The sequence below is a fragment of the Vanessa cardui genome, chromosome 23 (genome assembly GCF_905220365.1).
Source record: "Vanessa cardui chromosome 23, ilVanCard2.1, whole genome shotgun sequence".
NCBI classification, from domain to species: domain Eukaryota; kingdom Metazoa; phylum Arthropoda; class Insecta; order Lepidoptera; family Nymphalidae; genus Vanessa; species Vanessa cardui.
Genome location: NC_061145.1, coordinates 10,012,810 through 10,029,570, shown reverse-complemented (window position 1 = coordinate 10,029,570; position 16,761 = coordinate 10,012,810). Strand labels below are relative to the sequence as shown.

General features: G+C 33.1%; 1 protein-coding gene across 1 annotated transcript in view; it reads left to right on the top strand.

Moving 5' to 3' along the window:
* LOC124539814 (alpha-2Db adrenergic receptor) overlaps positions 1 to 16,761 on the top strand; it is a 545,191-nt gene that overhangs the window by 236,154 nt on the left and 292,276 nt on the right. The window contains exon 3 of the mRNA XM_047117172.1: positions 7,868 to 8,011. Coding sequence (XP_046973128.1) covers positions 7,868 to 8,011 — 144 coding nt within the window. The remainder of the gene's footprint in view (positions 1 to 7,867; positions 8,012 to 16,761) is intronic.

Sequence of the window (16,761 nt, the reverse complement as noted above, 5' to 3'; positions counted from 1 at the left end):
ACCAACGTTGGATGTACGAGTACCTGTAATACGTATTGTGTTTTTTGTGAGGAAACATTGTTTTGTTTTATATACCTCTTAAATAAAGAGCGTCATTAAATGTTTTTAGGTTTTGTTTTCTCTCGTTGAAATCGTTACTTCAGCTATATTTGTTACGGATATTTTTTTTATATTGATACATGTTTAATGGTTTATGTGTATCATTAAGTCTCTTAATTATCATTCTCGTAGTATTTCGATTCAAATATAAAAGTAAAGTAACAATCTTTAATTATATGCTGAATTAATTTCTCAATCCATTTTTTTTTAAGTTTACTCCAATGCTGGTTTGTAATTACACGTCGTACAATTTATTTCTGCATAATATGTAGTTTATGATGTTTTTCTTCACCTCGTACGAAATAAATTATAAGGACTAGTACATGATAAGTCAGTAGTGCTTGCTCTGATTTGACTCCGTAATGTTTGGTTTCACTTTTAGGAAATAACTGATCTATACGTTATACTGTTTTTAATATTAAAATAGCCCTTTTTTAATCAATGCATATGTATTTTTATATTTTTAGTTATTATATACGATACATATGTCTGTCTGTCTGTTTGTTCCGACTAATCTCTGGAACGGCGGGACCGAATTTAACGGGACTTGCAGATAGCTGATACAATAGGGACTAACTTAAACTACAATAATATCTATTTTTCGTACAAGGTCGCGGGCATAGCTAGTGTATTTAATTTTTTTTTAATTATTAACACCAACAAAACGTAACGATAGGTGATACATGCATATAATAGAACTAAAAACAAGCAAATATTTTCATACATAAGAATAATATTCAAAATGACTGACCAAGCTTTAACGAAACTTACGTAATTTCAAATTTATGGACGTCCTAAAATAGTTTATATGGCCCGAAAACGTGCAGTAAAACGTGTAGAGTGGATCACTGCTCTTGAGAATTTTAAGTACCGAAATTGCATTATAAATTTATAATCTTGAGACTATTATCTCCAGCCGGCTATTCGTCAAACAGATTTGCAATGAAAATCATAACTATAAGCATTTTTAATCGCAAGAGTACTTATATGGGACAGATAATGTTAAATGTTAATAGCGTTATTTTTTTTACGGCAATTACGATCTCATTTTAAAGAGCTGTACCCGTACATTAGCCAAGAGCTGTACCCGTATATATAAATAAAGACGATTATTAATTGCAATTTGTTTTCATTTTAAGGCAAACATTCTATCTAACTCTTGAGTATTATGACAAATAATAATAATATTATTAGATTAACTTTTATTACGGGGGCCATATTTCAAGGATTGCCTAAGTGGTATTAGAATGTGTAAATGATACATTTTCCATTCCACAGCCCTGTTAATCAGATTATGACTTTTTTATTTTGGAAATTGGACAGCTTGGTATATGGGTTGATAACACTTACCAATGTTATATACATTGGCGCTGTGAGATGCATACTCTCACTGTCTTTCATTGTAAGTGTTTATCTCCTTTTGGAATTCGTTTCAAATCTAAAGTGAATTACATTTTAGGGACTTACTGCATTGGATATCATAAATGTATTAAAAAGACCTAACATTGAAAGATGTAATGACCTATGGGGACTTTCCGTACACCTAATCAATAGTTAGTTACTTATGATGTCGCTTTGTCTAGACAATTAATTTTTAATAAGTGTTTGGAAACTAGTTCATTTTCTGATTCATTTAATTGTTTTAATTATTTCTATAATTAAAAATATATCTAAATATTATGCTACATCAACTTGGAATACTGAATGTCACTTAGATATACAGAACATATAAGATGCATTTCAACTTCGTCTATTAACAGAATAAAGTCTTCCAGGTCTGTGCTAATAATGGGCGTTCCACAGGGATTCATTATGGGACCGTTTTTATTTTTGCTCTAAATAAATGATTTTCTTTTTTTATGTTCAAGGTATTTGTGATACTATAAGTGATACTACGTATGCAGAGTGTACCCGATTCCTTTGTTTTTTAAAAAAATATTAGAAAACAAGCTGATTATAACAATGTAAATAAAACATAACCACTGATACCCAGTTTAAATAATAAATTAAATTTGGTGTCAAAGTTCTTAAGGCTAAAACACTAAATTTATATAGTTTGCCTTAACAAATACAAAAAAGAAAATTTTCAACTCAACTTTAAGTAATATTGATCTAAAAGTAACTGATATATACAGTGTTTCTAGGAATCACTCTAGACTCAATACTTTAGTGGAATCCCGATTTATCGGTCCTGGCTTCAGACTTCGTAGCTTTCGCGGTTGGTAAAGTTAGAAAACTAACTGATGTTGATACGGCTCGATTAGTATAATTTGGTTTATGTGTTACAGCATTTTCCTTTGGGGTAGCGCTGTGGATATTGAAACAGTTTTTATAATGCAAAATAAGAATTTCTGGTCTTTTTATAGTCTTGGAGCTCGAGCCCTTTGGGAGGTTTTTAATGAAGTGGATACACTTACAGTTTGCATAATATTATGTTTACAAAGAATATATAAAATGTATATAATTTTTATTTTGTTTATTAATAGTCAATTTGAGTTTGGCGAAATGCCCAAATATTACATTCAAGTATTACAATATTATCTGACTGAAGTAAAGTAAAAAAAAAAGTTAATATGTTGTTCGAAAGAGAAAGCTGTATCTAACTATCCTTATATTATTGACGTCAAACTCATATTTACCAATCGCTTGGAATGTTTTCTGGAGGACCTTAATTGACGACATAGTGCTAACTCGTCTGGCTACTACTTTTAACCGCCAAACAGTAAGGAATCGTTAAAATTTCATACAGCACCATTATCTATCAGGTGGGCCATTGTTCGTCCACCTACCATTATAAAATATAAAAAAAGCTTATAATTACTATATGTGAAGATAGGTCTTAACATTACAAATATAGAAGCAAGAAGCTATTTAAAATTTATGTCTAGAAATAAAAAAGTACCTAAACTAAACATATATTGCTTGCTATATTACAGTTTATAACGATAAGCTCGACGTAAAAAGTTTTTATATAAATTTTCATACAACTTTAACATTTATGTTAGAACATAATTCTCTAAGGAGTTTTATCTGTTATACGCGTTATTTTTTTTTTCTAGAACTGTGTGGGAATATGAAACCAGCTTTACAACAGTCTAAGGGATCATTAGGTTGATGAACTTACCTATAGTTTCTAATATAGTACGCTGTATATTTCCAAGATGGCCCAGTGGTAAGAGGGCGTACATCTTAACCGGTGATTGCAGGCTCAAAACCAGGCAAGCACCGGTGAATTTTCGTGTGCTTAATTTGTACTTATAATTCGAAAAACATTGTGAGGAAACCTGCACGTGTTTAATTTCAACAAAATTCTGGCACAAGTGAATCCACAAAACCGTACTAGAGCAGCGAGGAATATGCTGCTAACCTTCGCAAAAGGTGAGGAGGCCTTAGCCCACCAATGGGAAATTAACAGGCTGTTACTTCTTCTACTACATACAATGTTTTGCAGTTTATATTTTAAAGAGACGTCATTATCATGATTCTTCCCTTAATAGTCTAAGCTCATAATAATATTACATACTAAAATATTCTCCAAAACGAGCCATATCTTCTGGTATTCATTTTGTAAGTATTGATTAATATTCTCTTCAGTAAGACTTTGCATTAAACGTCGCCATATTTATTAGTATAAAGTAATAATCATTGTATATTGACTACCTTCCTTGTCCTCTATTTGCTAATTATTCGTCATTTGTCTTTTAAAGCAGGACTATATAATTTGGTCGTGTAATACGCATTTCCATTAAATCAATTTGCGCAATGCATGTTACTGGCATCCCTAAGATCCCATCACTTGTTCACTCGATAAATCATAACAAACAATTCGATATCCCTCAAACGAGAGGGTTCCTTGGAAATTAATATTATCACGCGAGGCCTTTTTATTTTCGTGAAATGCGAGCTCATATTGTATAAAGGGAAAACGGTTTTGGCGTATATTAGCGGTCTTTTGTTTTTTTGGGGCGACTACTTGAGGCAGTCATGTAAGTGGCTGTCACGTTAACTACTTCGATTCTCAGCTATATTATATTTTAGGTTCTGTTTCGTGGTAGGACTTTGTGCAAACCCACCCACTTATTTTACTGCCAAACCACCTAGTATTGTTTTGTACCAGTTAGAATGTATGTGGAATGCCAGTATCTAGGTGTGATGTTGGCTTAGCATCCGCTGATCAATTTTATAGTCTCCCTACCCATATATATGTGATAAAACTACTCACATAACATTAATTTATCTCACTATATTAATTTACCAATCGATACATATATTATTTATCCGCTTATTGTATATAATTATATCTTTTTTCCGCTCATCCACGAATCTATATTGATAATCTCTAATATATATTTTTTCTTTTTATGGTATAGGTTGGCGGACGAGCATATAGGCCACCTGATGGTAAGTGGTCACCATCACCCATAGACAATGACTGTAAGAAATATTAACCATTCTTTACATCGTCAATATGCCACCAACCTTGGGAACTAAGATGTTATGTCCCTTGTGCTTGTAGTTACACTGGCTCACTCACCCTTCACACTGTAACACAACAATACTGAGTACTGTTATTTGGCCGAAGAATAACTGATGAGTGGGTAAACTACCCAGAACGGGCTAGCACAAAACCACCAAGTAAAATATGTATAACGTGTTTGCATTTATATTTTCCATAATCCTAATTTATATGACGTTATGTTATTTATTTTACATTTACCGAAAATAAATTAAAAAACGTATATTTAAAAAATATATTAATAATCTTGGTCGAAGTAACGCCCGCGTTAAGCGTTATTACTCCGCCGTCGTGGGTCGTGTGATGTTATATAATTTATTACCTTTGTAAATAAATGGGTTTTGTGGCGCAAAAATATTTATTACGAATCGAACAAGTAAATTTCGAGATTAGCACGTTCAGGCAAACAAACAAACTTGCTATAAAAATACAGATAATATATACTAAATTAAATTTATAAATATGACAAAAAACTTTGGACTTTTTTTCTGAGATTGTTTTTCATTCATATCAGGAATGATTAGAATGAAAAACAATATATACATACCTGTGTTATCTATAATAATATTATAAATACGAAATTGTATGTGTAGATATTTGTAACTCGATCACACAAGAACAGTTGAACAGATTTGAATGAAATTTAATTTTTTTCCTGACACCGAAGCGATACCAAATAAATCTATATATTAATATTATAAATTTAACTTCATACTCTTTTTTAAATCATTTTTTTAAGATGGATTTTTCTTTAAGAAAATATCATCCTCATAGTGCCTACAATACATTCAACTTAAAAAAATATCAATTACATCGAGTCTTAAAAATGCCATCTACTAATTTGTACAAAGCTTGCGCTGATTCTAATATAGGACTAGTAAGGACACTAATACATGCCCCCACCGCCCGCATTAATTAATTAAGCCTTAAAAAGATATTAGTCTTATTCCGAGCACACTCCATTATTACCTGGTACGTGTCAAAGATGTAACATACACAACAATTAGGTGAAGGTTTTATTCCTATAAAAAACCTGAGTTATTTAATGGTATGTGACTGGAACGAAATCGAAGAGCTGTGATAATTGAAGACCTGATCCACCATCAAACCAAAGACTTTTCCACAATCCGGGCTGTTTTCTTCTGTACTTTATCTATACATATAATAAAAATGTCTGTTTCTAATATTAAAATTGCCCTTTTTTAATCAATGCATATGTTTGTATACACGATACATATACTACAATAACATTTTTTACAAATTTATTCTGTCTGTCTGTTTGTTCTTACTAATCCCTAGATCGGCTGGAACGATTTTGACGGGACTCTCACTGGCAGCTATCTGATATAACAAGGAGTAACTTAGGCTACAAGATTTTTTTCTTTTTGGTTAAATTCAAGCGCGTACAAGATCACGGGCACAACTCATAAGTATTTAAATAAATATCCAAAAAAACAATAAATATAGACCCCACATAATTTCATTCTCGTAGAAAATTTAATATAAGAAACAGTTTGAGTTATGTTTTGATATTGTTATTGTTCGGCCAAATTGTCTGTACATGGAAAAATATGATCCCTTTGCTGCTGTTGTCGCCCGGAGGCTTTCTAAGGCTTCAATCGAGATCAAGACCCCAAAGTATCCAAACTATAGGTCCCTTTATACAACCCCTTTAGGCTGATAGGAAGACGTATAAACAAATCAATGAATTTGTTTATTGTTTATATTCAATATATGTATATTGGGTCAAGGAGGTTTAGTGATTAGAACCATAAGGAACTCATGATTGTGGGTTCAAACCCAGTCCAGTACTACTGGATTTCCATGTGCTTAATTTGTATTTCTTTTCATGTTCAGGAATATGAAGAAAACATCATGAGGAAATCTGTAAAAATTTTAGTTTAATTCTAAAGTGTGTCCACTAACCCGATTCGAATCTTCTTCCTTAAAAGAGAAGGTTTCAAAAACATTTACTAAATATTATATTATGGAGATAACAAAGATTATAAAAGATATTTGTCCAAGAGTTTTATTACCATCATCATCATCATCATCTTATCGGCCCTTATTTGCCCACTGCTGGATACAGGCCTTTCCAAATGCACGCCAGTGTGGTCTTTCTCCGGCTTCTCGCTCCTGCCTGCCGTCTTGCGTTTATCGTAACTCCATTTATTACCATGCTGCATCAAAATTTAAATAAAATACGAGTATACTATACAGCTCATTGAATTTTACAACAAACTTCATTAACTCGGAATGTTTTGAAAACTCTATCGCAAACACGCTTGCCTTCTATCAATAAAAAAAAACAAAAATTTAAATGAGGAACATAATCTAAATTAAAGAGCATGTCTATAATTAGATCATCCTGTCTTCTATTATCGTATTACAAAGTTCGTTAGTGCAATAAAGACAGAGCTAGTGTACTTACGGCTGCATTACTTTGTACGTGTGTTTACGATGGAATTCGTTGTATATCCAAAGTGCAAAAGCATTAACCCGATATGCGCTTGGCGCTGATCTTAATGTGTTGCGATGAAATGTTGTTGTAATGGCTTTAAATTTTGTCTCGGGATCATAACGGATTCGAATTCCGATATTGGAATTCGAATTCCATTAAAATCTTTCTGTAAATAATTACATATAACCATTTGGTGTTTTTAGATCATATTGATGTGTTGTTGATTTGTGGTATGTAGGCAGATTACCCCAAACTGATTGATAGTATTTTTTGGATGTGATAGCTTCTTACAGCTCTCATTAAAATATCATGGGGCAATATATTGTATTTATACTTTAAAAAAAGGCTTATTTTACTAATGTTATAAATGTGATGTGATGAAAATAACTCTTTCGCCTTTTCACGCTTAAAACGCTAAAACAATTTTGATGAAATTTGGTGAGGAGATAATTTGACTCCCGAGAAAGGACAACTGTTTAATTTACCCCTTTAAGGAATAAAATTAGGGGAGTGACGGTTTGCGTGCTACAGTTTTTTTTATGGTATATATTGGCGGACGAGCATATGGGCCACCTGATGGTAAGTGATCACCGTCACCCATAGACAATGACGCTGTAAGAAATATTAACTATTCTTTACATCGTCAATGTGCCACCAACCTTGGGAACTAAGATGTTATGTCCCTTGAGCCTCTAGTTACACTGGCTCACTCACCCTTCAAACCGGAACAAGATAATGTTTTATTTTGCGTAAGTAAAGATAATTTAACAATTTTATTTGAATTGTTCCAGGCTGTAGATTATCTTAAGAAGCGAACTCCAGCACGAGCGGCGCTGATGATAGCCGCGGTCTGGCTGATGAGCGCCCTCGTGTGCATTCCACCGTTACTGGGTTGGCGCGTTACGAGGCCGCCGGAGCAGTTTCCACAATGCAAGGTAAGGTAAACATTGTACAATTTAACTTCACCTTATATTTGGTAAACCTTCGTTGGACTAATGCTTATTGGACCACAAGCCACTTAGTCCAGAGTTGAAATCGGAAGATACTGAGTTCGAACTCGGCTATATAAAATTTATTAGGTTTCTTTTGTAGATATATCTTTGTAGCAGTTAAGAGTTAAGTTGGTACCGTCAAAACTTATATCAGAAAATGGTAAAGTCGGTAATATCGAATTTGTAATTTTAATTGAAGTCCATTTACGTTTACGCATTTGAAAAGTCTGAAGCCAAAATTGGTCTTACTTAACTTTGTGCTTGAGCTATATGGAAGCAATTCTGGATAGGTAACACCAGTTCATTAAATGTTCGACTGCCAAACAACAAAATTTCTGTATTTGGTTGGCAAGGCGAGATGGCAACTACTGTCAGTTACTGCTAACGACTGGCATTGACGCAATGGTAACAGGAGAAAATAAACAAAACTTTTTCATTACCACTGACAATAGACAGGTGACCACTTATCATGATATGACCCAGTCCGCCTATTTAAATATCACAAAAAATATTTGGAAATTTCATAATATTTTACACACTATAAATTTATGAATCAAGTCATAAAACTGTTATGCGAGCTACCTCACACGGTTAGCATATATTTTATACATATATATGCTTCTAGAACAAGATCCCAGAAAATGTTCTGATATTTTCAATAGCAAAGTTCAAAAGCTGTGTAGGAACTTTTGTGTGCTATCGTAAAACTAACGACTTCAGATGATAGCACATCGTGGAAATGGAACGATCCTCCAGACTGTTTCGACATAATAATATTTTATAGAAAAAAAAAATGGTTAAGAAAAAAAAATCGCATTCAGAATCCTTTGCCAGTATTACATAAGTATTGCTTTCCGATAGGATTTTCGAAAATCCAATGTTACGTGATATTTTTAATTCTGAAGAAAATATTTTTATTATTTTTCTGAGCACTCTAAGCACTCAAGATAACAATTACTATATTATTATGGTGCAGTTCATTTCATGGTGAAAGATAAATCTCGAAATTGAAATTAGGTGCTAAGGTGGTAATTTTTGACGCTCAATCTGACAAATTTTTTTGTTCATTTATTTTAAGAAAGTACAGCCAAGATGATCTAATAGCCAGAATACATCACCTCATGATTTTAGGATGCATGCATGTGACTTGCGACATGCATGTGTCTAATTTCAATAAAATTCTGTCACATGTGTTTTGTGTATCTGTCAATTTCTATTAGAATAAAAACGTGGTAAAACCTTCTTCTAAAATATAGACAAGGCATTTGCCCAACTGTGGGATGTTTACTTTACTTCAAACCAAGAATTTTCGCCATAACTCAAGTTCGAAAGTTTAACGTTCGTTATCAAGTAGATACTAAAATAAATCGAGTTGAATATGTGTTAGTGTTAGTTGTTGTTGGTCAGCTAAGCTTTTATACTTTTTGATAGTTCCGACAAGTATCTTCCACAGAACCATCTTCCGTCCGATTAAACCTTCTCCACAGTATCAATATTATATCAGTTCGGTCACCTTTCCACCAAGCGACATGACCAAAACATATATATAACGAGGAGTCAGGCATCAGCTCGCTATCAATCGATATTCTTTCAAATGTCCCTTTTTTCGCTGTCATGTGTACTACGTCATACTCACGTCGCCAGTTCGTACGATAAAAAATAAATAAATCTTAATTAGCCTTGGCCTTATATATACATTTGTGACAAAGCACCAAAAAGTTTAATTAACATTTATTTATTTCTTATAGTGATCAACGAATAGCCCATACCACTGGACTGATCGGGCTGAAATTTGGCATGCAGGTAGATGTTTGACGTAGGTATCCGCTAAGAAAGAATTTTGATAAATTCCAACCCGAAGTGGATAAAACAGGGGATGAAAGTTTGTATAAATCTTCTTAGATTTTCGACTGACTGAACTGAAATTAAAGATTGGATTTAGTCTATGATCCCATATTTTTACCCCATACAATATATAAGATACCCAAGCTAAGCCAAGCCAAGAAGCGAAATAGGCTACTTTTTTTGCCTAAAACATGACAACCAACAATCTAAAACGCAAGCGTACTATTTCTTCCATAAATTCCAATCAGTCCTAAACGTATTTTATATTGAAAATATTTCGAACGTAACTCTAAAATATCGTTTCCGAAGTGTACAAGCTGATTCATGAGAACGCCACTCAAACCTTACACGTACAGTACTTGAAATGAAGTCGTAAATTTTACCAAAATGAGAAATTGCGTTAGCCAACTTCTCACTCGGTGGAAATAAAAAAATATATATTTCAAATGACGTGTGAAGGTCAATGACCTCGAGGTCATTTGTTTCGGTTAACAAATTGCTCAAGGAATACGTCTGAATCAGATGCAAAGTAAATTGAATTACATAAATAATCTTGATTGCTGTTGTGAAACTTTAGGGCGGGAATTAAAACTTATAATTTCAGACGTACCTACCAGTGATATGGGAGATTATGAGCGAGATGGCCCAGTGGTTAGAACGCGTTCATCTTAACCGATGATTACGGATTCAAACCCAGGGAAGCACCACCGAATATTTATGTGCTTAATTTGTATTTATAATTCATCTCGTGTTCGGCCGTGAAGGAAAACATCGTTAGAAAACCTGCATGTGTCTAATTTCATAGACACTCAGACACATGTGTATTCCACGAACCCGCATTGTAAACAGCGTGTTAGATTATTTATCCGAAACCTCCTCAAATGGAGAGGAGGTCTTATCCCAGCAGTGGGACATTTACAGGCTGTTGTGGTTGTTGTCGTTAGTGATATGCCCCAGCTTCACACGGGCGCAGTTTTGTATTAAAGAAAATGTTTTGATCTAAGAATAATTTATGACCTATAGCACTCAGGAATAATGTATCTTTCTACCGGTGAAAACATTTTAGAAATGGACCGTTCGTTGCAAGCACTGCTTTCTGAATAGAAACAAACAAATGTTAACATTTATATAATATTAAGGATAGGTTTTGTTGCGTATGTTACCGACAGATGGCGTTGATTAAATATTTTGTATTTCTAAATCGTAACGATTTTTGGAGCATATAATATACTTAAACATTTTAATATCTGTTGACTTCCAGGCAGGATACATTACATACATGTAAAATTGTATTTAACTAATATGATTGTATTTTTCAAATGTTGAAAAAGAGTAACAACTGATTTTCTTGCCGGTTCCTCTCGGTAGAATCTACTTTCCGAACTGGTGGTAGCTTCACTTAATTGTTAAATGACGATTCAAAAGTGCTTGTAAAAGCCCCACTTAAATAATTGATTTGATTAACAATTATCAAATTTATCATAAACTTTTATATATAAATATATATATTATATTATATATATATTATTATTATATATATATATAAACTTTTATGAAAATAACTTTTTAACTTTTAATAACAGATTGATAGACATTCATGTCAAAAGTCAGTCAAAATTCCAGGAAAGTAATGATTCAGCAGTGCTTATGTCGCCCCATCGCTCTCCTCCCTAACGCCGATACAGACTATCGAATTATCTAAGTGAGGGAATAGAGAATATACCTCTGCTCTAAGATGTATATACACGCAGTCGTGCACTATAATATGTCTACAGTTGGCTGAAATGATCAAGACGACTACATTATGATATATTTGCTGATATTTTGAACTTTTTTTTTATGGTAAGCACCTGATGGTAAGTGGTCACCATCACCCATAGACAATGATGCTGAAAGAAATATTAACTATTCCATCTTTAATGCGTCACCAACCTTGGGAACTAAGATGTTATGTCCCTTGTGCCTGTAGTTACACTGGTTCACTCACCCTTCAAATCGGAACAAAAAAATACTGCGTACTGTTGTTTAGCGGTTGAATATCTGATGAGTGGGGTGGTATCTACCCAGGCGGGCTTGCACAAAACCCTACCACTAAGTATGCATTGACACTTAACTTGAGTACACAACTGTCCACTGTCAAAACTCAAAATTGCGGACACATTAGTTGTGGACAGAGTCATGAGCGAAAAGTAATACTGATATAAATGAGATTTTCACAATTACAGTTAAAAAGAGGCGATAAAAAAGAGTTCTATCTGCGGCTTTAAAACTTTCAAAGCTTAAGGGCCGTAAAATGCCGATTAAACGAGTCCTTTGGCCAATCTATCAGCTTAATAAGACCGTGGGGCTGAATTAAAATTAAAATTCTTTAATAGAACGTAACTCCGGTAGAAGCTAACCAATATCCATTTGGAAACGGACGGCGTTTGAATGGAAGCGATACTATAAGATATATTTTAATTTATCTATACTATTTTGTAAATGCAAAAGGAACCATGCGTTTGTTTCTTAAACAGTACATTACAATACTGTACAAACATAAAACCCAAGGAAAGCTTTCTTAAACTAAATACCTACTAACCAAAGATATTAAATAATATTTAGATTTTTTATTTACATTGTATTTGTATAACGCAAGACCGTAAGAACATTGCATATTTTGTTAAACAGTACAGTATGTTTAAATTTTAAAATATATTCTAAGTAATCGTAATTACTTAGTACAATCAAGTATGTAGATAGTATCTTAGAATAAAGGAATAATATTTTTATTAAATAAAATATGACTTAAATACTGACTAGGCACCATTCTCCTGGTTTTGAATTACGTATTCGAATTTGGCAGCCAAAACCAAAGATGATCCAACCCGAACAAGATTTCATACTGCAAAAGTATATAGGAATACATATAGTGTCATGTTTGAATATGAACACATGACCAAATTTACTGAACCTAGATAAATGAATATGCGATATCACATACATTACTCTGATCCCAATATATGGAAAATCAGAAGTAACGGTACCACAGACACCAGACAACATAGAAAACTAATGATAATCTACATTCACTCGGTCGGAAATCAAACCCCTCAGAGTGAATGTTTCCATAACATTTTTTTTAAACACCTGAATAATATGATATTATTCTTAGAGAATCCGAGATAGTTACGAGAGCATCTTATTTAGTGATAGCAGGTTCAAACTCAAACATGTATCAAATAATTTAAAGGTAAGGTAAAAAGGTCCAAACCTTGCATTCGGTGGTGAATAAAACCCATGATAAAACCACCATATACCGAATGAAAACCAGTGCTATAGTGATTACTCACCTCAATTCGCGTTGATGTAACTTTTTCAACCAACTCACATTGATGCAATATTTTTGTTTTACAAAACAAAAATTTAACAATGGAATGCCCTTATAATATACATAATTATCCAACAGATTATATAGATTAAAAGCTATCCATCGCTTGTCTACTGATAAGACTCAATCTTAATTATCTTTTTAATATTCGTTCCGGCGTTATTTTCTGATAAAAAAGGTTGATGGGTTCAATAAGGACATCCATGAAAGGTCCAACTGGCTTGACTATCTTGATTTATAGGTAATGGTACAAGTTATAAGGTAATGACAGACAAGTGAACTTTATATATTAACTTTTTCTTTTAGAGAAATTATCTATGAAAAGTGAGTATCGTCATGTGTGTTCTTGGTCTATTGTGGTATTATCAGCAGTAGAATTCTGAAAGAATTTACTTTGTATTTCACTCCTAAAATTTTTCTACGTGTAACCTATAAATTTTATAATTAGTATTTTTTTCCTCACGATGTTTTCCTTCCCCGCCGAGAGCGAGATTAATTATAAGCTCAAGTACATGAATATTCAGTGACGCTTGCCTGGATTTGAATCCGCAATCATCGATTAAAATGCACTCATTCTAACCATTGGGTCATCTCGGCTATATATGTCTACTTAATACATTCGTATGTTTCGTAAAAGAAGTAAACTTGGGTTCTTCTCGGAATTTATATATTGATTCACGTTTCATTTATTTCGTACTATTAAATGGAAAAAGTTCGTAGGAGCCCTTACAGTACAGCATATTTTGATTTCGATTTTTTGACGATGTTATTTGACGACCTCCGTGGTCGAGTAGTGTGCACCGGTTTTCATGGGTACGTCACTCTGAGGTCTCAGGTTCCCAGCCGAATCGATATTGAAAGTTAATTAGTTTTCTTTGTTGTCTTGGATCTGGTTGTGTTTGTGGTGTCTTTGTTACTTCTGATTTTCCATTACATAAGTAGGTACTAGCTTTAACATTGGGATCAGAGTAATGTATATGATGTTGTCCAATATTTATTAATTATTTATTCTGAGAATATTTTGACTGGATAAAATAATGGAGAATAACATCCGAAACAGCAGTGAGAAATGTTCAGATTAGACGTCGGAATTGGAATTGGTTCGGCCACGTTACACAGGGATTCCGAACGTATCCCTAGACATGCTCTGGATTGGCACCAACGTGGTAAGCGACGGCCCGAGCAGGCTTGGCGATGATCGATTCTGGATATCAAGGACATTGGAACGAATAAAACGAGAAACCGAGGCTAAACCGATTATGAGGATATTGTAAACAATACCCTCCCAGCTAGTCCTTTAGTAAGGTTTCTTAGGTGATATGCAATTTGTATGTGTTATCAGATACGTCAATTTAGTGAATATTCATTATGATGGTATCGAATTCCTATGTCCAATATTGTTGTATCGATTATTCATTCGTTTTTCACATATTTAATTTTTAGGGTAGTGCTTGTAACAAAAAATATCCCTCCATTCTTCTATTGACCCCTTTTTCTCAGGAATGCGTAGAAGTATTTGAAAGTAATATCAAGTTCAGAAGCATAGGGTTCTTTAAAGATGTGTAAAAATTAAACCTCTAAACCTATGTAATTAAAAGAGTTAGCCAAAACCAGTAGGGTACTTTCCGTTGACCTAGAAGCATTAAATTTCGCAAGAAACAATGTCTTGTAGAAAAAAAAACGGAAAACCGGTCGAATTTGTGTAAGTGTAGTTCGACCCACACTAGCTTGGTATTTTTTGTTTAGGTTTGTTTGAGTGAAAAGAAACCATCTGATTTTTTTGGCAAAGTATTCTGTCACACACAAGAGTGACCTCTGTATTATTAATGAATTGATTAGAGAAAATACATTCAATGAAGTATATTATATGTAATGCTCTTGTCACTGAATCCAAGACCACTGAACTCAAGATTCCGAGGTCGCACCCAAGGTCGGTCCGATAACAAATATATGGGTTTTTTTTCTGAAAGTTGGTAGTATACTACCGTAAAGCGCCAGTAAGGCTCTTGGTCCTGCGTCTGGTCACTTCATGACCTCATCATGAGAGAGAAAATATATAGAACTGTATTAACATTTGTGTACTCTAATATGATCTAATCAGTTTGAGTAGTAGTTTTATTTTCAAATAGCATACTCATCTACATTTCTGGATTTTCCTGACAGTTCAAATTCTTATGTACAATTTGTCCTCCTTGTGCTATTGGTTTTAAATCTGTACTGATAGCAGTCATTGTTCAAAGGTCAAAGATCACATTTGGAAACAATTAATTTAAATGTGTTATTTTAAAACGATGCAATAAGTGAATGCCAGGAATTGCAATTAGATACTTGACGATCATAAAATACCACGAATTACTCGTAAATTCGTCCCAATTGGTCAATAAATAAGAGGGGTAACCGCAGAGCTGGTTGCAAAACCAGAATTGATGTTTGATACATTTTAACATTCAAATATTGTTCTAAATAACTATGTTGTAATTTGTCAACGTTCAGAATTGTAATTGAAAGTTTTTATGAACTAAAATGGACTTACACAATCAAACTTTATTGTGAAAAATACATTTACTTGGTATGGACCAATTTGAATGTTGACAGAAAGAAATAATAAAGGTCATTAAGGACACTATACAACTTATATAAAAAAAAAAAACAAATATGTATGTATAAATATATTCCGACAAATAAAACAAAAAATAATAAAAATGAATAAATTACAAAAAACCAAAAAAATTATCGTGTCCCAAACAGGCGTTCCATTCGGATTTCAAGTTGCTTTCCAAAATCCAATACAATTTTCAATCATACCGCCGCATGGCGGGAGGTGTCAATCTGTCTATTCATATTTAAGAAACAACAATACAAACCATATAACTGTATCATGGTGGGTTTTTGATCTTGTAAACAGGCGAATTCAAAAGTACTGAGAGTTCATTTTATTTTGGTTATAAATAGCTTAATCTTGTGTGTATTACAGATTTAAAAATATCGTTTCAGCCAGTACTCTAACTGTTATCTGTATCGTTAACATTCCAATTTTAAATTTGTAATGATTTCATCGGACGATGACCTCACCTAGAATCTAGATACTATCCATACTTCTATACTAATTTTATAAATGTGAATCTAACTCTGTCTGTATGTGTCACTGTTTAACTGTCAAGCAACAAATACAATGAATGAATTTGACGACATTTGCTATGAAGCAAATACGAAATCTAAGAAAGGACAATGGCTACTTTTTACTCCCTAATACAATAGCCGCGGGTGAAAACTACTCTTAAATAATAATTTGTCTATGTTTTATTTTTAAATAAATATGTAGAGGTCATTTAAACAGGTCTATAGGTTATTATATCAAATCAATGATCATACAAAATAGTTTTTATGACTAAGTCCATAAGTGTTAATATCTTTTAAACGTTAAGCCGTTTATTCCAAATGATATAATACGACATAAATGTTTAATTTCCGAAAACTG